The 22,713-nt window shown below is 34.6% G+C and overlaps 1 protein-coding gene across 2 annotated transcripts in view; it reads left to right on the top strand.

Annotated features, from left to right (window-relative positions):
- The first annotated feature begins 237 nt into the window (after positions 1-237).
- The window catches only part of LOC149564744 (MADS-box protein AGL42-like), a 202,916-nt gene continuing 180,440 nt past the window's right edge, over positions 238-22,713 (top strand). Inside the window, exon 1 of one of the 2 annotated variants that reach the window (XM_089816945.1) lies at positions 238-557. In XM_089816945.1, coding sequence (XP_089673071.1) covers positions 376-557 — 182 coding nt within the window. In that variant the 5' untranslated portion in view covers positions 238-375. The remainder of the gene's footprint in view (positions 558-22,713) is intronic. The other variant, XM_089816944.1, reaches the window with a different exon arrangement.

Here is a 22,713-nt window from a genome sequence, read left to right on the forward strand (position 1 = left end):
ACGCACTAGGTCTTTTCTTGTTTTATTCAACTCATTCGTTAATCTCATTTTTGTAATGATGATGACGACGACATTTGAGTTTAAAGCTGTTCCTAGGTCTCGCTGATAATAGCCGATAACAATAGCTTCCTAAACTAGTACGATTGTTATTATGCGCATCTAACTCTGTGGGCACTCCACTATTGTAAGCCAAGTTTTAACTAATTTTACGTTGGGAGCTGCACCTCAACTGTGAGTTGTTTATTTAAGGGGGAACCGTACGGTCTAAACCTTAAATAATCCAAATGAACATACAAATATTCCCCTTCATTTGGTGCTTTTCGAGTGGCGGAGTAGTGTTCGTGTGGAGAAGCTCTCCTGCTTTCTGAGAAGAGAATGGCGAGGGGAAAGGTACATCTGAGAAAGATAGAAAACCCTGTAAATCGCAAGGTTACATTCTCAAAACGCAAGGGGGGAATGCTGAAGAAGGCGCAGGAGCTTTCTGTTCTCTGCGATGCCGAAGTAGGGCTCATCATTTTCTCGCAGACGGGGAAGCTGTACGAATTCGCAAATCCCAGGTAAGAAAATAAAACCCCCTTTCCCCTATGGATTATACTCTCAAAGCAAAGGCAAATTTGTCCTACTTTACATCCAAAGTAGAGGAATTTTGAAAGCAAAGGCAAATTAGTTCTATTTTACATCCAAAGCAGAGGAATTTTGAAGCAATTAGTTCTAACTTACACCCAAAGTAGAGGAATTTTGAAAGCGAAGGCAAATTAATTCTATTTTACATCTAAAGTAGAGGAATTTTGAGATTTGAAAACTCGTACAAACAAATAGATGAAGCATATGTCGAATCAAATCACTTCTGCAACATTAAACGAACAGATAGTTCCTTCCTTTATAATGAAGAATCAATTTTCGATTTGTTAATTGTAGATCTCTAAGTTTAAAATTGGAACAGACAATTGCTGCTTTTATAACAAGGAATTAATTTTCGTTTGTTTTAGTTGAAGATCTCTAAGTTTAGAATTGCAACGGACAATTCCCCGCCATTATAATGAGAAATCAATTTTCGTTTGTTTTAGTTGTAGATCTCTAAGTTTAAAATTGGAACAGACAATTCCTGCTTTTATAATGAAGAATCAATTTTCGGTTTTTAAATTAAAGATCTCGAAATTTAAATTTGGAACAGATACTTTCTGCTTTTAAAATGAAGAATAGATTTTCGACATTTGATTGAAGATCTCTAAGTTTAAAATTGTTTAAATTTCAATTACATTTTAGTAACAGAACTATCTTATAAATGACGTATTGCTCTCCATTGAAGGATTCATAATTTTTTTCCTATGTTGAGTCTCTTCTCTGGATCAATCTTGATTCCTGCTATGATTCTTAATCGAAGAGGACTTTTAATAATATAATCCTCCCTTAAAAACAATATCAGCGTCCATCATAAAACCTATTCACATGAAGTAAACGCTGCCTTGTCATTATTTCCCATACGCAGAGAGGGTTCTGGATAATACTCCCAAAGCTCGCAAATTATTTCTATTTTACTTCCATAGGAGACAATTTTTGAGATTTGAGAACTCGTACAAACAATAGATGCAGCAAATGGCGAATAAAATCAACTACACAGATCCAGCAAAAAAACATTGTTATTGAGGCTTAATGTGCGCTTAGAATGAGCAGATTTTAAAAGGAGGCGGGAAAAGCGTTTTTCCTTTTTCGGATATAGAAGAGTATAACTTCAAAAACTCGCGAGGTATAGGGAATAGTCTTGTCACTATAAATGGTCGGTTGATTGTTGGATGTTTACTAAGGGTGGCCCTTAAAAAGAAGGCTTTATAGAATGGAAGGATTAAATATAATTGTCCGGTTACAATTTTTAGTAAAGAATAATGACCAAAGGGGTCTGTCTATAAAATGCTCACTTTTTTTTTTTCTTTTTCCTGGTTCTATATTAGTGAGAGATATGATTGCGCTTATTTGTTTTGATAAAAGGATTTAATGAAAATTTATCATGTTTAGTTTGAATGCTTGCAATTATTTCGACTTAAGTAATATTAATTTTTCTTATTTAAACCAATCACATTTAAATATCTTTATTTTATATTTCAATTTTTATTTTTTTAATGTATATAAAAAAATTTAATTTAGAAAATTTAGAAAATTATTTTATTTCAATATAATTGGCTGATACATTTGGAGTAGAAGCAGATTTATAGAAAGCATACCCATAGCAATATATGAAAATATTCAACGAATCAATTTTTTTCTGCTAAGACATGACTATATATTTATATTATAAATTATAAATTTCTATTAGCTATAGAGAGATCAAAAGAAATATACAATTCATCGAGAGTCAAAAAGGAGGCAAAGCCTCACACCAAAACCAAAGAGGCAATAATACAAGTATGATAGATCATATACAACAAGAGCCCAAAATAGAGAACAACGAAATTAGTGCAGAATATCAGAGTAGTTATCCAACCACTCGGTCCAACCGAGTGGACCTTCCATCCAAATGATATTCTTCTGCTCCTGGATTTGGGACAGCATAAAGATCTCCTCTAGTCTGGCGTTATGATTATTTTTAATAGCTTGGTTCAGCTTCTGGCACGTATGCTCAAACACCCGCAAATTATCAAGAGTCCTTCTCCATTGATACCCGTATTTAAGCTCGTAAAAAAAGAACGTAGCTTGGCCTTCCTTGAGGAACCTTCGTAGTTTGTCTTTTTCAATAATCATGCTGTATTAAACCTGTAAGAATATTTTAAAATGTGTGAGTTTATGATAAAACTTAGTAAGAACCATTGGCTTACCTTGGTAATTTTCCTCATTCCTGCATTTTCATATTTGCCAAAGAATGTTAGAAGACAACATATCCCAAAAGAAATTAGCATCTTTACTAAGCCCTTTAATGTGACCCGTAACAATTTCAATAATATTCACATTAAAGGGATAGTATATACCAAAAAAATTCCAAATTTCTTTAGCAAAGAGGCAATCAAATAAGATATGTCTACCAATATCAGGTAGCCTACAAATATTACATAAATCAAAGTGCTGATTATCTCTTTTAATAGGAAGTCTATCAATTAACATAAGCCATTTAAAACGTTGGATCTTAGGCTCAACTGGACTTTTCCAAATATAATCCAGCATTTTATTATCAAAAGAACAGTACTAGATTTTATTCAAATGAACAATAATATCCTCATTATGATCAATGACCTTGTATATGTTCTTAGTTTTAAGCTTGTCTAAGACAGTTCCATCGGGCCATTTACATTTAAGGTGCCTATAGGAGTCCACATGACAAATGCAAGGAAAGTCTTTAGAAGCTTGCACAATTAAATTATAAGTCTCCTTATGAGACTGAGGTAAATTAAATTTACTCTTAAGATCATCCCATGGAATAAGAATATCATGCTAAAAGATATCAGCAAATTGAGTAATACCAGATTTAGAGCAAGATTTGGCAGAACATCCCTGCTAGAGGGCTAAAGGTTTATTGTTTATACTCAAATTCCACCAAATGGATCTCTCACCATGAAGTTGATTATCATTATAAAATTCCTTATTGGTGATAAACCTTCATACATGGTCCCAGGCACGCCAAATAGACTTAAAGATGGCAAAACCTTGAACAATAACCTGATATTTATCAACAATAAGGTCACAAAAAGGGAGGTTCTTCCAAGATCTAGCCTCCTTGGGAAAACCTCTCTCAATGTTGTGTATCACAAGCACTTTCCAAGGGCTATCACCTTCCAATGGCTGAAAGATCCACTTGGTAGAAAGACCTATACCTTGAAGCTTGAGGTCTTTTAACCCCAGCCCACCCAGGGACTTATCAGTATGACACCAGTCCCATTTAACAACATGATACTTTCTTTTGCCCTTGCCATCAGACCAGAGAAAATGCTCGATAGCCTTTTGAATTTCAAGAATTTGGTAATTGTTGAACATCCAAGTAGAAGAGTAATAAATACTATAAGAAGATAAAAGCTTTTGACAAATTTGAATTCTACCAGCAAGAGATAAGGATCTATTATACCATTTATTACGTTTATTCTCAATCTTGGCCTTCACCCAAGCCCACATGTCCTTAAGAGAAGGATCAACAGAATAGGGAATACCAAGATACTTGACAATAATTTTGGGGCCTCCCCATTGATAATTGTGCTAAAGGAACCAGTCAGGAGGCTGATCATCCCAACCCAAGAAAATATATCTAGCTTGGGAGACCCTAGCACCCGAGATAGTACAAAACATATCCAACTTAACTTGTAGGTTCTTAAGGTTGTTATCAGTGAGTTCAAAAAAGATAGCACTGTCATCAGCAAAGTGGCTATTTATAAGCTCATCATTATTAGGAAGATACAAACCTCTAGCTTTTGGAGATAGGGTATTATCTCTAAGAATATAGTATAAAGCTTCAACAACAATAACAAAGAGAGCAGGAGCCACATGGCAACCTTGCTTGATAGATCGACTAAGGGGGAAAGGGTCAGAAATAGAACCATTAATCTCAATTTGGGCACAAGCATCTTTGAGTAGAGTTTGAACAACATTACAGAAATAAGGAGGAAAACTAAAAGATTGCAACATCGTGATGATAAACTTCCACTCAACCCTATCATAAGCTTTCTCGAAGTCAAGGAGGAGCAAAGCAGAGTTTTGATGAGAACATTTAGCCCAATCCATGGCTTCCCAAGTAGTAATAAGATTCTCTAGAGTGTATCTACCTTTAATGAAACCCATTTGAGTAATACTAACAAACTTAGCGAGAATGTGAACCAATCTAAGGGCTAAAACTTTCGTTAGAATTTTGTAAGAGACATTAAGGAGCATAATAGGCCTCCAATTCTTGATAAGAGATTTGTCCCCTTCCTTAGGAAAGAGTTTAATAATACCCTTGTTGATATTAGGATTGAGAGAGCCAGTGCTTATGGCCTCATTATAAAGATCAAACATATCCTTGCTGATCCAACTAAGATTAGCCTTATAAAATTCAATAGAAAGCCCATTAGGCTCGGGGGCCTTGTCATCCTTGAGAGCTTTAATAGCCCCTTTGATCTCATCAATAGATATAGGAGTTGAGAGAAACATGACATCTTCAGCATCCAATTTAATAGGAAAAAGAGGCCTGCACTTAAGTCTAATATCATTAGCCTCCATGGAATCTTTAGAAGAGAAAAGCTTACCATAGTAATCAGCAAAGGCAAAAGAAATACACTCAGGATTATAGACTTCCTGATTATTAATAACAAGCTTGTCAGTAGACTCTTTAGTTTGTTCCTGCTTAAGAAGATTAAAGAAAAATTTAGACCCATGGAGCCAGTTAATCCTAGATCGAATTTTAGCTCCTTGGATTTTGGTTTGTTGGTGTTTGCTGAGGGCATCTTTGGTGGCAATCACCTGGTTCAAGAGATCCATATTAGACGGGTCAGCCTAAACATTATACTCAGAGTTTTGAAGTTTAGAACAAAGAATTTTTTCAGTGAATCTGTAGTCTTTGGCACACTTTTGGCCTATGGTTTGAAGAAAAGCTTTTCGAGCTGGGAGATTAGTCTTCCACTTGTCAATCATGGAAGACTCCTTCATATTATAGAAGTTGATGTTTCTAATGATTTGCAAGGCACAAAGAACATCTTCATCCTGCAGAAGTTTAGTATTCAGAAAGAATTTGGTACAGGTAGGTTTCTGTGGAATAGGCTCGGAGTAGATACTAATACGGGTGAAAATAGGATGATGATCAAATAGGGTGGTAGCAGAAACTAAGACAATATTACCTTTACTATTAGGAAGAAAAGAAAAGAAGTCCTTATTACCATAAAAACGATCTAATCTGGAATAGATCCTAGATTGACCTTGCTGAAAATTGCACTATGTGTGCCAAATTCTAGGATGAGAGTCTTTATTGTTAGCCAGAGGATCAAACAAATTTTTTGAGTTAATAAATATAGACCAATGCAGATTTTCATAATCCTTCCATCTAAAAGGGTTGCCACCAATTTTATCCTTTTGGGACTCAACCATGTTGAAGTCTCCTCCAAAAAACTAAGGAATATCAAGGAGAGCGGATAACCAATTCCAAAGGGAAATTCTATCTTTAGTGTTATTAGGAGCGTAAATAGAGAAAAAACCAATAGGTTTATTATTAATATTCATAGTAAACCAGGCAGCCCTTTGACAGGGAGAAATGCCATTATCAGATATGAGTGTCCCCCACTTGGGATTGACAAGGACAGCAATTCCACCTTTACCCCTGATGTAATTTGAGTAAAACTTAATAGCATCTTTCCAAATAAAATTAAGGTTGGTATCAAGCATGAAACCAGTAGCTTTAATTTCTTGCATCATAAACAAATCAACATAATTAAAAGAGTTTAAAACACACTTAACAGCATATTTTCTATTCGGAGACTCAAGCCCCCTAACATTCCAAGATAAGCAATTCATTGGGACACATTGAAAGGGGTTTTGCACGCATCTTCAACAGACATTATGGAACTGTTGGGATTATCCCTAGATTTTTTTATTAGCAAAATTATTTTTGGATCCTGGTGGCCTCCCACATCTTTTGGTGGAGATGGTGTCTAACCTAGGAGTGTCATCAAAGACAGACAGTTCCATGCCCATTTTAACATCATTTTGAGGTGCCCCAGTAGCAGGGATAACTTCGAAAATATAATCATCATCAATTTCCTTAAACACTTTTGGTGGTAACTTTGGTGAATTCAAAGCGGGTTTGATAGTTTCAATAAAAAGAGTAGGATATTCAATCATGTCAACACTCAGAGGAGGATTTATGGAGAGAGGAGACGTGGGAATAACATTAAGATTTTTGGGTTTAGGGTTACCCAAGGTAATCCCTTTCCTCTTTTTCCAGTTTCTAACCAATGTAAATCCTTCATCTAAGTCAGGCCCCGACATAGCCTCTAGAGGGGGAGATAAATTTAAATTGAAAGCGGACACAATCTGGGTATTACTAGAAGAAATTGGAGCTTTCTTAGCATGTTGACTATTAGATTTGGAAGCAACAAGGGGGTTAACCGGCAATGGGGGATTGGGAGGAGAGTTAATGTTACTGGTAGGTTTAGTAGAATGCTTATTAATGATTGGGCAATATTTTCTACAATGACCTTCCTTCCTACATAGAAAGCAAGCATTCAAGCCCCCTAAAATTTTCATTAAGTACATTAATATTAATCTTAGTAGGAATTTCTTTGCCAGGGAGAAGCAATATAAGAACCCTAGCATCCATGTGAGGAACTAATCTAACAGTTTCATCCATCCTGACAATTTTGCCTAAATTATCCAACAATTGTGGCAAAAAATGCGAAAGAAAGGGAGGAATGTTTTTCACAAGAATCCATTTGGGAGTCGAGACGGCCAAAACTTCCTCATGGATAGCTTCAGGGGTCCAAGCCAATGCACGAAAGGACGTCGACCCAACAGTCCAGTATTGTTTTTTCAAAACCTCTTGTTGGGCTTCATGGTTAGCGAAAAAAATAACAAATAATCCCTTTTGAATCTGTCTGCAAAATGAAATATGAAACCCTAATTTAACATTCCAAAAATTATGGAACCAGTCATCCAAAAATTTGCGTGGAGGACAGTTTTCGACTTCAACCGCAACCAAAAAAAAATAGCTGTGTCCTTAAGCCTACTTTTTTCTTTAATTATTTCAACAATCATCTCTCAATTAGGAATCAAAGAAAAATGAGCCGAGGAAACCAGAGGGTTCTTACCATCCTGGGCAACCTCATTGTTGTCAGGGCCATCAATAACAAACCTAGCTTGATCATTGATACCACCTGCAGAATTAGAAACCACCTTCGAGAATGTTCTTGCTTTGAATGAATTGTTAGTGGTCGAGTGGGGATCTCCATTAATGCTGGCAGATGCATTAGCCGTGGATGGAGGTATGAGATGCTGCGAGGAGTTAATTGAAGTGCCTGCAAAGGTGTTAAAGGGGATATTAAGGGAAGAAATACTACTTGAGAAGGTCGTATGCACGGGGACATCTAGGTGTCCACTGCTATCGACCCCATGCTTTTCCGTCGCCACCTTTCCGGCACAGAATATTCGATAGAATTGAATTTTCTCTGCTAAAATTCGCTCTTCTCACCAATATGTCATAAATTATAAATTATTTTTTATGATAATCAAATATATTTTAATAGCTTTGGAATTAAATAAAATACAATACAAATAGCTAAGATATCATTATATTATACTATAAATTATAAATCAATATTTATGATGAATATTTTTTATATCAGAAATTATTTTATTTTTAAAATATGAAGTATGAAATTATTTTTAAAAATAGAATGATAATTTTAGAAAATTGGAAATTAAATATTAGTTTTTTTATATCTATGATTTTATAAAAAATATTAATATATATTTTTTTCTATTAGCTATAGAGAGATCAAAAAAGGAATACACAGATCACAGAGGATCAAAAGAGGCAAAGCCTCAAACTGAGTCCAAAGTAGCAATGATACAACTAGGATAAATCATATACAACAAGAACTGAACAACAAAGATCTAGTGCAGAATATCACAGTAAGCATCCACCCATGCGGTTCAATCAAGTGGGCCTTCCATCCAAACAATACTCTTCCGCTCTTGGATCCGGGACAACATAAAGATCTCTTCCTTTCTGGTGTTATGGTTCCTCCTAATCACTTGGTTCAGCTTCCAACACGTGTGCTCAAAAATTCGCAAATTATCAAGAGTCCTACGCCACAGATAGCCATACTTTAGCTCGTAAAGGAAGATAGTAGCTTGCCCATCTTTAAGAAACCTTCTTAATTTATCCTTTTCAATTATCATGGTAGTTTGAACTTGGAAGAAGATTTTAAAATATGTGAGTTTTTGAAAAAACTCAGTAAGAACCCTTGGCTTACCTTGGTACTTCTCCTCATTCCTGCATTTCTAGATCTGCTAAAGAATGTTAGAAGACAACATGTTCCAGAAAATATTAGCATCCATACTAAGACCATTAACGTGACCAATAACAATTTCAATGATATTTACATTATTAGGATAATAAATACCAAAAAGTTTCCATATTTTTTTAGCAAAAAGGAAATCAAACAAAATATGTCTACCCATATCAGGAAACCTGCAAATATTACATGAATCAGAATGTTGAATATCTCTTTTAATCTGAAGTCTATCAATTAACATCAGCCATTTAAAACATTGAATTTTTGGCTCAACAAGACTTTTCCAAATAGTATTCAACAACTTATTCCAAGCTTTATTATCAAAGGAGCAGTACCAAATTTTCTTAATATGAACAATAATATCTTCATTGTGAGCAATGATTTTGTATATATTCTTAGCTTTCAGCTTGTCTAGGACAGTTCCATCTGGCCATTTACATTTAATGTGTCTATAAGAGTCCACATGACAGACATAAGGAAGGTCTTTAGTAGCTTGCAAAATTAAATTGTAAGTCTTCTTCTGAGACTGATGTAAATTAAACTTACTCTTGCGATCTTCCCAAGGAATAAGAATATCATGTTCAAAGATATCAGCAAATTGAGTAATACAAAATTTAGCCCAGGACTTGGTAGAGCAACCCTGGTAGAGGGCTAGGAGTTTGTTATTCAAGCTCAAATTCCACCAAATGCATCTCTCACCATGAAGTTGAATATCATTATAAAAATCCTTATTGGTGATAAATTTCTAGACATGCCAAATGGATCTGAAGATAGGAGAACCTTGGACCATAATTGGGAAATTACCAACAATAAGGTCACAAAATGGGACATTCTTCCAAGATCTAGCCTACTTGGGAAAACATCTCTCAATGTTGTGTCTAACCTCTGAGGAAAGGGTGTTATCTCTAAAAATATAGTATAAAGCTTCAGCAGCAATGAAAAATAGAGCAGGAGCCAATGGGCAGCCTTGCCTGATTGATTGACCGAGAGGGAAAGGGTTAGAAAGAGATCCATTGATCTCAACTTGAGCACAAGCATCTTGGAGCAGAGTTTGAATAGCAATACATAAAAAAGGAGGAAAACCAAAAGATTGCAACATTATAATGATAAATTTTGACTCAATTTTATCATAGGCTTTCTCGGAGTCCAAGAGGAGCAAAGCGGAGTTTTGATGAGAACACTTAGCCAAATCCATGGCTTCCCAAGCAGTAATAAGATTCTCTAGAATGTATCTACCTTTAATAAAACCCGCTTGAGTATTGCTAACAAACTTAGGGAGAATGTGAATCAATCTAAGGGCTAAAACTTTTGCTAATATTTTATAAGAAACATTAAGGAGAGTAATAGGTCTCCAGTTCTTGATAAAGTGTTTTATCCCCTTCCTTAGGAAGGAGTTTTATAATACCCCTGTTGATCTCAGGACTAAGGGAGCTAGCGCACAAGGCCTCATTATACAGGTCACACATATCTTTACTGATCCAATTAATATTAGCCTTATAAAATTTGATAGGAAGCCCATCAAGCTCGGGGGCCTTGTCATCCTTAAGGGCTCTAATAGCCCCTTTGATCTCATCAATAGATATAGGTTTAGAGAGAGAAGTGACATCATCAAAATCCAGCTTAATAGGAACAAGAGATCTGCATTTGAATCTAATTTCATCAGCCTCCATAGAGTCTTCAGATGAGAAAAGTTTACTATAGCGCTTAGCAAAGGCCAAAGTAATGCATTCAGGATCAAAAGTTTCCTGATTGTTAATAACAAGTTTATCAATAGACTCTTTAATCTACCTTTGCTTAAGAAGGTTAAAGAAAAATTTAGACCACCGATCCCCATGGTAGAGCCAATTAACCCTACATCAAATTTTTGCTCCTTAATTTTGGTTTGTTGGTGTTTGCTCAGGGCATCTTTGACAACAATCACCTGGTTCAAGAGATTCGATTTGGAGGGGTCAACCTGAACATTATTTTCAGCGTTTTGAAGTTTAGAGTAGAGATGTTTTTCAATGACTCTATAATCTTTGGCACATTTTTGACCTACAGTTTGAAGAAAACTTTTCCAAGCCAGAAGATTGCCCTTCCACTTGTCAACCATGGAAGACTCCTTAAGATTAACAAAATTGATGTTTCTGATGATTTGAATGGCCTAAAGAACGTCTTCATCCTGAAGAAGTTTAGAGTTCAACAAAAAATTGGTACAGGCAGATTTCTATTGCATAAGCACATAATTAATACTAATACGAGAGAAAATCAGATGGTGATTAGATAGGGTGGTAGCGGTGACCAAGAAAACGTTACCTTTTCTATTAGGAAGAAAAGAAAAGAAATCCTTATTGCCATAAAAATGATCAAGTCTCAAATATATCCTAGATTGACCTTGCTGGAAATTGCACCAGGTGTGCCATATTCCAGAGTGAGCGTCCTTATTATTAGCAAGAGGATCAAACAAGTTTTTAGAGTTAATAAACTTAGACCAATGTAAATTTTTAGTCTTTCCATCTGAATGGATTGTCACCAACTTTATCAATTTGGGACTCAACCATGTTGAAATCTCCTCCGAAAAACCCCGGTATATCAGGAAGAGTGGATAACCAGTTCGAAAGGGAGATTCTATCTTTAGCATCATTAGGAGCATAAATAGAGCAAAAACCAATAGGATTATTGTTAATGTTCATGATAAACCAAACAACCCTTTGACAGGAAGAGACACCATTATCAGAGATGAGTGACCCCCAAATGGGATTGACAAGGAAAACAATTCCACCTTTACCCCTGTTGTGATTATTGTAAAACTTAATAGCATCTTTCTGGATAAAGTTAAGGTTAGTTTCAAGAGTGAAACCATCAGCTTCAATTTCTTGCATCATAAACAAATCAATAGAGTTAAACGAATTTAATAAATGGTTAACAACATATTTTCTATCCGAAGACTCAAGCCCCCTAACTGTCCACTATAAATAATTCATTGAGACACATTGAGAGGGGTATGACACACATCTTCAATAGACAAGACAAGACTACTGGGATCATCGCTAGATTTCTTTTTCATAGTTTTATTCTTGGACTTAGGTGGCCTTCCACGCCTTTTTGAGGTATTGGCATCCAAGTCAAATGATTCCATATCCATATTAGTTTCATTTTGAAGCGACTCTAAAGCAGGAATGATTTCCGAAATATAATCATCACCAATTTCCTTAAAAAAATTTGGCGGCAACTTCAGAGGATTCAAAGTAGGTTTAACAATTTCCATAACAGGATTAGGGACCTCAATAATATCAATACACGGGGAGGAAGCTAAGATTTGAGGAGTGACGGGTTTATCACTAAGTTTCTTGGGTTTAGGGTTGCTCAAGGTATTCCGTTTCCTCTTCTTTCTATTGCTAACCATAGTAAAACCATCATCAAGTTTAGGCCTTGACATTGTCTCTGGAGGAGGAAACAGAGGCGAGTTAGAAGCAGGAGCATCCTGGGCACTACCAGGTGTGTTAGGAACTTTCTTAGTGGGAAGACCAGTCGAAGGAGGAACAACAAGGGGGTTAGGAGGAGGATTTGGGCTACTAGAAGACTTATTGATAATGGGACAATCTCTTCTGTGATGACCCTCTTTCCTACATAGGAAGCATGCATTCAAGCTTCCTAAAACTTCTATAGGGCACACAAAACTTTCATTTCACACATTAATAGTAATCTTAGAGGGGATTTCTTTACTAGGAAGAAGCGAGATGAGAACCCTAGCATCCATGTGAGGAACAAGTCTAACAGTATCATCCATCCAGACAGTTTTGCCTAGGGTTTCCAGTAACTGCGGTAAAAAATGCCAAAGAAATGAAGGGATCTTTTTCACAAGTATCCATCTTGGGGCCAAAAGAGCTAAAACTTCTTCATGGATGGCTTCAGGGGTCCAAGCCAAAGTGCAGAAGGAGGTCGATTCTATCGCCCAATATTGTTTTTTTAGAACTTCTTTTTGGGCTTCTTGATTAGCAAAAAATATAACAAATACACCTCTTTGAATTTGTTTGTAAAATGAAATATGAGACCCTAATTTAATATTCTAGAAGTTATGAAACCAGTCATCCAAAAACTTGCGAGGAAGGCACTTATCAATTTCAACCACAACAAAAAAAAATTGTAGTGTCTTTAAGTCTATTTTTTTAAAAACAATTTCGGCAAACCGAGGAAGCCAGAGGGCTCTTACCATCATGGGCGACCTCATTATGAATAGAACCAACAACTACAAACCTAGCATTGGCATCGATGATTCCAGCCGAATGTGTAACCGCCTCAGAGAAAGACTTGGCTTTGAATGCGGAGTTGGAAGCTGAAGGAGGATTGCCATTATTGTTGGCAGAGCAAGGAGGTACGGGAGGCATCAAAGAGCCCAAAGGAGGATTTGAAAAAATATGTACATTAATGGAAGATAGGAGAGGGAAACCACTTGTATTTGTTGTACACGCGGGGACATCTAGCTGTCCACCACTATCGACTACCTTTCCCTCTGATGATGCCACCCTCACCAGCTGGGAAAGCCTATTAAAAACAAGAATCCAGAGCCGAAAAATGGAGCAACGAAACAACCACAAGCGAACTTAGCAGAGCCTCAAAATTTGTCTTCAAGATTACATCGCCGCATCAAAATTCATGTCATCAACTGTTCAAATCAATTAACACATCCATTATAAGACTTGACTGCGCAGGCGTGTAGGCATCTGGATCGTTTCTCCTTTTGCCCTAGATCACATCAAACCCTCAGAGCAGAGAAATTCGCTCCAAAATATTAATATTTAAATTTAAATTTACATTAAATATTATGATTACGGTAAAATAAATTGATTATATTCTATTAGTTAAACTATTAAACTATGTAGCACTTGTTTGATATGGGACCATGAGTCTTAGGTTGAATTTTGTCAACTGTCAAACTTGTTAAAAACATAATCGTCACCTCATCCCTTATAATGCTAGAGTCTTATAGTGAGCAAGGCTTGAGCCGAATAGACTAATTACAAACTATTGAATAATATTGTATTTAATTAATGTATCTAATATTTAATATTTTTCAATTAGATGATCAGTAGGTTTAAGAAATTACTTCCGAGAATTCCAATGAAGAATTAAATATCAAAATTGTGTATTGATGGTGTTCAAATAAATGTCATAATTTAGGAAATTTGTCTAGTTAAAAATTATCAGTGGTTTTACTACATGTTTAATATGTTTTTTAGCATATGATTCCATGCCTTGCATTAGTCATAAAATACTTTAAAAATAACAATAAATTTCACAAGAGTCATTAGCAGGATTGTAAGTTATTGAAAAGTATGTTGCCCATGTTGTTGATATTTGTTTGATATATAAGAATTTATGCTGTTATAGAATACCTTAAGAAGATTGACAAATTATAAGGCAAATAGTCTACTACCTTGTCTTGAAACTGATTTTAATATTTATTTTTTATAGTCATGGAAGAATTTCAATGACAATAGTCATTTTGAGGAAAATGATCTATACAAATTTGATGAAGATTTACGATTCTTTTTAATTTTTCAAAACAAACTCTTTATAGAATGAACCTTCTTTCAATGAATAAGATTTTTTATATGAGTTTGATGTGAAGAAACCCACATAAAATACCTCAAAACACTAAGACAGAGAAATTTATTATGCAAATGGGAACTAATTTGTCTTACAATGACTAGTGAAATAGGAAAAAAAACAATTTTAGAACTTTTATTCATTTTGTTTAAATTATTTTAGGGTTAAATTCTATGTTGCCCTAGAGTAAATATACATGTTACAATATTGATCTAGATAAGAAGGTATGTATATTGATAACATAGATTAATGAATTAAGGTAGAGGAATTGGTAGGAATACTTCTTAGCATGAATCCTGATGATATTCCTATGGGGCAATATCCTATCATTGCTGGAGCATTGGAGAGATTGATAACATAACTGTGTGTTGCATTCATGACTAAATTTGTCATTGATGTCAATATATTGAGAAGTTTGGCAAAGTAGTAGGTAATGATTGAGAGCATATGGATCAAGGATTGAAGATGAGGTCAAGTGTAGTTGGGGACATGCTCTATAGAGTGTCTTGATGATGTGGCTAAGAGCGTAGAAAAAAAATTTGAAGAGTGGTGACAGTTATTTGAGATATACAAAAGATAGAGTTCTTGAAAAGTGGTTTCGAGTGATTGGGTTATATCTCCTAAGAGAGATAGAATCTAGACAAAGATATAAGACATCTTGATGACAATGTCAATGAGTGTGTGAAGTCAAAATTTCCATGTGTGAAATATTAGTAATGATTGTGAATCGATAACGTTATGAAATAATAAAAAATTTAATGTACATTATGTTATCTTAATGAGGTCCTATTGTAATTGTAATTGGAAAAGCCTCAAGGCTGACTCAATTAATTATTTTGAGGAATTGGTATAAAGGAAAGTTAATTTCCTTGTGATGAAGTGCAAATTTGTCAATGAGATGCTTTTGAAATAGAAAGAAGATTACAAGTGAAGAAGATTAGTACATGCGAGTAAGCAATCAAAGGGTTTTGTGATGTGAGTTTGTAGATTTGGTATTGAGATTTGAGAAGTGCTTGGTGCTTGGAAGAAATAATATAGAGGCCAGTTAGACAGTGAGTTTAGTCGTCTTGCCCTTGAAGGTGTTTGGACAATGGGTCCTTCTACCTTTTACAACTCATAACAAGGTTGGCGCAACTTCTAATAGGATTGGAATCTCCTTAGAGGAATTCAAAGTCTCTACATAAGGACTGATATGTACTTAATGTATTTCAATGGCTTCTGATAGAGTCCATCCTTTTACAAGGAACTTATATATTAGTACATCATTGTGGGCACCATCCCCACTGAGGTTTTCCCTCTGATTAAAGGCTCCCCTAGTTAACATATTTTGTGTTATTGTGTATGTGTAACTTCTTAAAGTTGTTGTTTATATTGATTATAGATTTGATGTTCAATAAGGTTAATAAAAGTTGTATTGATCTAATAACTGATTGAACGACCCTCCCCCCCCCAGTTATCTTGGCGGTCTTTACTTTCTAACAATACTTAAAAAATAATTATTGATTAGTAAGAATACTAAATTATTAATATTGATAAAATTATAGGAAAATCTATCAATAAGGATTAGCTGGGCTGGATGAAGGATTGGGTCATGAGCTCAACTTTGTACAAGGGAGAATGGCCTTTTATTATGTTATCATTTTAATACACTCAAACAACATGGACTTAATTTGTTATAACAATATGGACTCAATGTTAAATGAAAATATAAATGCAAATTTTATGATACATTTTGTCTAAGTTGAAAGCTTAAGTGAATCTTGAAGTAGACGTACATTTGAAAGTAGATGAACTCAATTTTTTTATTAAATCAAAATATATAATTTAGAAATGCAAGTGTTATGGGGTAAAAAATAAAGGTAATAGGATAATATACATATTAGCCACAACCATGTAATGTGATTAATATTAGTTGTTCTCATGTAGAACCAACAACTATGGATAATCCCAATATAATAGTATTACTAACAAGATAGTCCTCCAATAGTTTGCATATGAATAGATGCAACAAATGAAATGAGAGAAAAAATAATATATTCATTTGAAGTAAATATAATCAAAGCATGTAAGCATAGTGACAGATGTGCTTTCTCTAGCTCCATTAGAAATATTTCTGAAAACATTAAAAGTTTACGAGAGCACTTCTTTTCCATACAGAAGTAAAAATGGTAGCCATGAATTTTTAGAGTCTAGAAAATCACTTTTGTACTTAATATTTGTTTATTCCTCCTTATTAGAACACTCTTTTAAGATCTAGTCCATCACAGTTAGAGACAATCAAACTATAATTTGATAGTTATTGAAGTACACCCCTTCTCTATTATAAAAATATTAAAGAAATTTGTTTTTAAGAATTATCAACATATTTTAAAAATTCCTATGATAATTATATGGGTCAAATAGTCCTTATAGACTTCTCTGGCAAGAAGGACTCATTAAATAAGAGGAGTTACATATAAGAGAGAGAGAGAGGAGAGAAATGCTATGCCCAAATTGTTAGGATCAAACAATACTTACAAGTGGGGTCAATCAGTGATAAAATACTTTTAAACCAATTTAACAATTTACTACTTGTTTTGGTGAAAAGTTTGATGGGTTAATGTTTACGATGTAAACTATGTGAGCCAAATTAACAATTTACTAGACCAAATGCAATAATAAATTTTAATGCATAAAGGACATACAATAGAGGAACTCATAACACTATGATTTGTTCCTGAGGAAACCTCTTGCAAGGGAAAACACTGGTGGATATTAAACCAACAAGATTATGTACTAATATGAAAAATTATATGCTAGAAGGTTTTACCTTGTTAGGAGTCATTACATAACATTGTATGTTAGAGATAGGGAATAGTAAAAGGTGAGGGTGTGGGTGAATAATTTTTCCAATGCTTTTTTTCCAATTATAGATATTAGAAAAAAAAATGATAAATATGCATTAGCTAGTAAATTGAAAAAGCAATAATGAACATCCACAAAGAAACTCATATCAGTGTATTTTGTTAATTAGAGAAATCGCATTAAGGGAAAACCCTAGTGTGAATGGTACGCAAAAAATGATGCACTAATCAAAAGTACCTTGTAAAATGTTCTTACCTTGTTAGGAGTCTACTACATACATATAGTGTATCTATCTGTGTTAGAGGACTTGACCTTGTAAGAGGTCTCAACTTTGTTAGGAGGTGTATTACAAAATTTGCTCACAGATCTACAACAATATACAACTTTACAAGTAGTATAGAGAGAAACCCAAAGTCTAACTTATTGATATCTCAAATACTTGAATAGTCCTTTGTCGTTCTTTGCATATGCTGATGCCCATATACCTCTTCTTTGCTCTGACCATGCATAACCTCACAAACAAAGCTCACATATTGTAAACACACACACACACATAGATATATATATATATATATATATTTTAAATTTTTTTTGCGAATCAAAACATTCTTCCTTGATACACCTTTTTCCTTTACTTTCTATTTAGTTGGCGTCAATAACTAGCACGTTATAAAAAATATGTTATCACAATATTCCAAATAAGGGTTAACATCGAGGATGTTGTACCTATATTGCAAGGTCCTTGAATTGACAAGCCAATTCAATACCTTAGCCAAAATATCCAATCTGTCTCATGCACTCTGCCTCGACAATAACAAGTTGTCATATGATTATCTATCCAAAATATGTGCCAACTCATATAGTAACATTAATGAGCTTATTCATACCATATATACTCTCTATTATTTTATATCCCAAAGTTAAAGACTTCCATCTACTTCCAAAGAAGCTCGATGATGAAAATATTATAACTATTCCCTATTTTCCTTTGTCATACTTAGTTTCTTTACATTAAGATATCCAAATTATATCTTGACCATGAGTAGTCTTAACTGTGCATAGAGTTTGCAGTAGTGACAACATTGCATTACTTACCTTACACAATTGGCAAATATTTTGTACATATTTTTTTTAGGAGAATTGAGCTCGGTGAAAGTTTGCAACATTGAAAGAAAGTATAAGAAGAAAAGAGAGATTATTTCTCAAGAATGACAATTATAACCACCATTTTGGCTCACTATCCAAATACAAAAGAATTACTACATTAAAATGATCTTTTATATAGCATTTCAAATCTCAATTAGTTCTACTGAAGCCCATATCCAGTCTGATCTGTAATTTTACATCAAGGCTTGAACATCATATAAATACATTATCAAAATACATCTACACATGCTTGCATGCTAAAAAGTCTTTCCTTTATACCCTTAATAAAATGGGTCAATTTATTTTTAAAAAATTTGACAATACTGTCTTAAGAGTAAAGTCCTTGGATATTGTCTCACTATTGCTTAGGAATCGAATTGGCTAAGACAAAATACTTGATTCCCAAATTTGTCCATAAATATTGTCAAATTTGTCAAAAAATATTGTCATAATAAAGTATTCTACTTTGCATCACCAAAACACATGCTATCTTTCATATAAATGTAAGTGACCATAGAAATAACTTAGACATACTTTATATAGCATATTCTCAAAATTGTGTCTTCATCTGATAAATCTTCTACCACTACTAGCCAAAATTGTCCAACAGTAAACTATATTTCCTTGTCGAACTTAGGCATTTTCACATTCTTAATGTACCAAAAAATTGATTGTCAACATAACATATTATACGTCAGTAATGATGACTTATGACTACTTGGTTGTCAACACATAGAAGCTTTGTAGGTTAAACTTATAATGGATTATGTAGGGATATTTATATGTATGTATGCATCTATGTATGTATAGATATGTATATGATATATATGTATATGTATGTATATACAATATAAATATCTATATAATTTGTTTGTGTATATATATATTAGTACAAGGAGAATTATATTGGTAGTGTGTCAACATCTCTCGCAAGATAATATGGCATGGTTTAAGTGCCTCCTCTAAATTCTAAAAGTCACATGGTTATACCAATGATTAATAGGTTGATCTTTTAGTGAAATGAAAAAAACAATTTGTAACAAGTATCAAAGCTCGGTCATATGGTACAAATCTCACAAGGAAGAATGAGTAATGCTAGGAGGGAGATTGCTTGCAGTTGCCAAATATCTATCATGGGATGATGCAACATGGTTTAATTTCTTCCTACAAATTATAAATGCTGTGTGCTTATATTAAGCATTAATATGTAATTTTTATTCCAATGACAAACAAAACTTATAATAAATTTAATGATCTAGGAAGTTGTGTTATGCAAGTTAACATACCTTGAAGTGTGATCGAAGAAAAGTGTAGTAACCAAGGAAATCCATCAAGAGAAGATTAGAAAACAAAAGACATAGTTTTATAAATAACCTAAAAAAATTAATACATATAAATGCATACATATACATACATACATACATAAATATACACACATACATATTAATACAAAGGAGAATCAAATAGTCTAGCAAGTTGCATTATGATAGTCAAATAATCTCAAAGTATAGCCCATGAAAATAAATGCATCTATGGAAATCTAACGAAAATATTATGAAAAGAATATTGATGGAAGGATTATCTCTAATGTGTTGGAAATCTAATGGAAAAGTGAGATGCTGAGAGTGGGGCTAAATCAAAATATCCAAAACTTTTACCACTTCAAGCATAAACCATATTAAATATAATTTGTGAAATCCTCATTAACCTTAATCATGGAAAATCATGTAATAACATGTAATCACATATCTAGAATCTACTAGCATGAATAAATCACATAATAAGTAATCAACACTTCACATAAGATTTATATTTTGTAATGCAGAAGCCCTCCAAGATGAAGGTAAAACTACAATGGGGGTGACACACAAAATCTTCACCATTGTAGTAACAAAGTTCTTGTTAAGGATGTTACAAATGTAAATGGTGGAACACTTGAATCAATTAATCAGAGATCAAACTGATCTATATATACAAAGAGGATAGTCGAATATAATGGAAAAATTCTATTCTAGATTACACCTAAATTTTAGAAACATTCTAATATTTACAGAGATATAATAAGATACAATAGTGAGCATTAAAAAGAAACATGAAGGTTATTTTAATACCCCCCCCCCCCCCCCCCCCCCCCCCACCCCCCCCCCTTAATGCTCAATCTATTTACTACACCAATAGATCTCTTGAATTTAACAAACTTGTCAGGACCAAGGGGTTTTGTGAAAATATTTGTTGATTGCTCTGAGGTAGGGACATAGCGTAACTGAATAGATCCATCTTCTACTAATTGTCGGATGTAATGGCAATGAAGCTCTATATGCTTGGTTCGTTCATGAAACACTGGGTTCTTGGTAAGTTTGAGTACGCCCTGATTGTTTGAAAAACAAAGAAGTCAGACTTGCTTATGGAATATGCATATCTGTAAGCATCTCCCAGAGCCAAATTGCTTAACAAGCTGCCTTGACAGCTTCTCTATATTTTGCTTCTGTAGAGGAGAGTGCATGTGCCTGTTGCTTCTTACTCGTCCAAGTAACTGCTGCAGACCCGATACTAAACACATAGCCAGAAGTAGATTTCCTGTCATCAATTGAGCTAGCCCAAACAGAATTTGATGAATCCACTGAGCTGAGGAGTAGTACTCCTGTGTAAAGAAGACCATAATCTAAAGTACCATGTACATAGCGTAACACACGTTTCACTGCATTCCAATGATCAGTCTACGGGTTTGTCATGAACCATGAGATGTAGCTGACTGCAAAACTGAGATCAGGTCTAGTAGTACTAAGGTAGATGAGACTACCTACTAGCTGCCTGAAGAGTGTTTCATCTACAGGAGGAGAAACAGATTGTGCGGACAATTTCAGACCAGTATCCATAGGAGTGGAGGCAGATTTGCAATCCTGCATTCGAAACCTATCACTAGCTGCCTGAAGAGTGTTTCATCTACAGGAGGAGAAACAGATTGTGCAGACAATTTCAGACCAGTATCTATAGGAGTGGAGGCAGATTTGCAATCCTGCATTCGAAACCTATCAAGCAAACTTTTGGCATACTTGGACTGAGACAAAAAAATACTATTTTCAGTCTGCCAAACCTCAATACCTAAACAATAATGAAGCAATCCGAGATCTGTCATATCAAAAGTTCTGCATAGATCCTATTTGATTTCTAAAATCAAATGTTCTAAATTTTCAGTAATGATCAAATCATTCATATAGAGAACAAGAAAAAGAATATCATTACCAGAGTGTTTAATAAACAAATTACTGTCTGATGGACTACGCTGAAATCCTTGAGCAACCAAGTAATGATCAATCTTTATGTACCAAGCCCTAGGTGCCTGTTTAAAACCATAGAGGGCCTTTTGGAGTGTACATACATTGTGTTCTGAACCAACAACCTTAAAACCTAGGGGCTGCGCCATGTAGACTTCTTCCTATAATTCACCATTGAGAAAGGCACTCGTCACATCCATTTGATGAACTTTTCAACCATATTGAGCTGCAATTGCAAGAAGAATGTGAATAGTGCTCATCTTGGCTGTCGGAGCAAATGTCTCCTCATAATCAATGCCTTCGCACTGGGTGAATCCTCAAGCAACAAGTCTGGCTTTGTATTTTTCCAAGGTACCATCTGCATGGTACTTGACCTTATAGACCCATTTACAACTAATGGGTTTCTTCCCAGAAGGGAGATTTGAAAGAACCCAAGTGTGTTTCTTTTGAAGACTCTGAAGCTCAGCATCCATTGCTTGTTCCCATTTTGGAATTCCTTTGGCCTCTGCATATATCTGGGGCTGAGGGATACTATGGATGTTGGCCATAAGAGCTATATTAATGGTGTTGTGCTGAACGCTCTTAGTTCTGGAGGTTCTACCCTCAATGAGTTCATCAAGATGAAGATCACTAATTGTTTGAGCCCACCATTTTGGCCAAAGAGTCGAGGAGCCAATATCAGGTGCTGTCGGAATAGCTAGATGAGGAGCAGGAGCAAGAGTTGTATTATCTAGAAGTGATTGAGGTGGTGTATTAGTAGCATTAGGTGAGTCATATAAAACAGAAGAACCCAAGCAAGAGATTGTTGAAGACTGAATCTCGGAATGTGGTGGGGAGTCAGAGAGCAGAAATGGTCCGAGTTCCTCATCAAACACAACATCACGATTGAAGATGAAACAATC

Source organism: Cupressus sempervirens, chromosome 3 (genome assembly GCF_028749045.1).
Source record: "Cupressus sempervirens isolate cs-2001-9-10 chromosome 3, ASM2874904v1, whole genome shotgun sequence".
Classification (NCBI taxonomy): domain Eukaryota; kingdom Viridiplantae; phylum Streptophyta; class Pinopsida; order Cupressales; family Cupressaceae; genus Cupressus; species Cupressus sempervirens.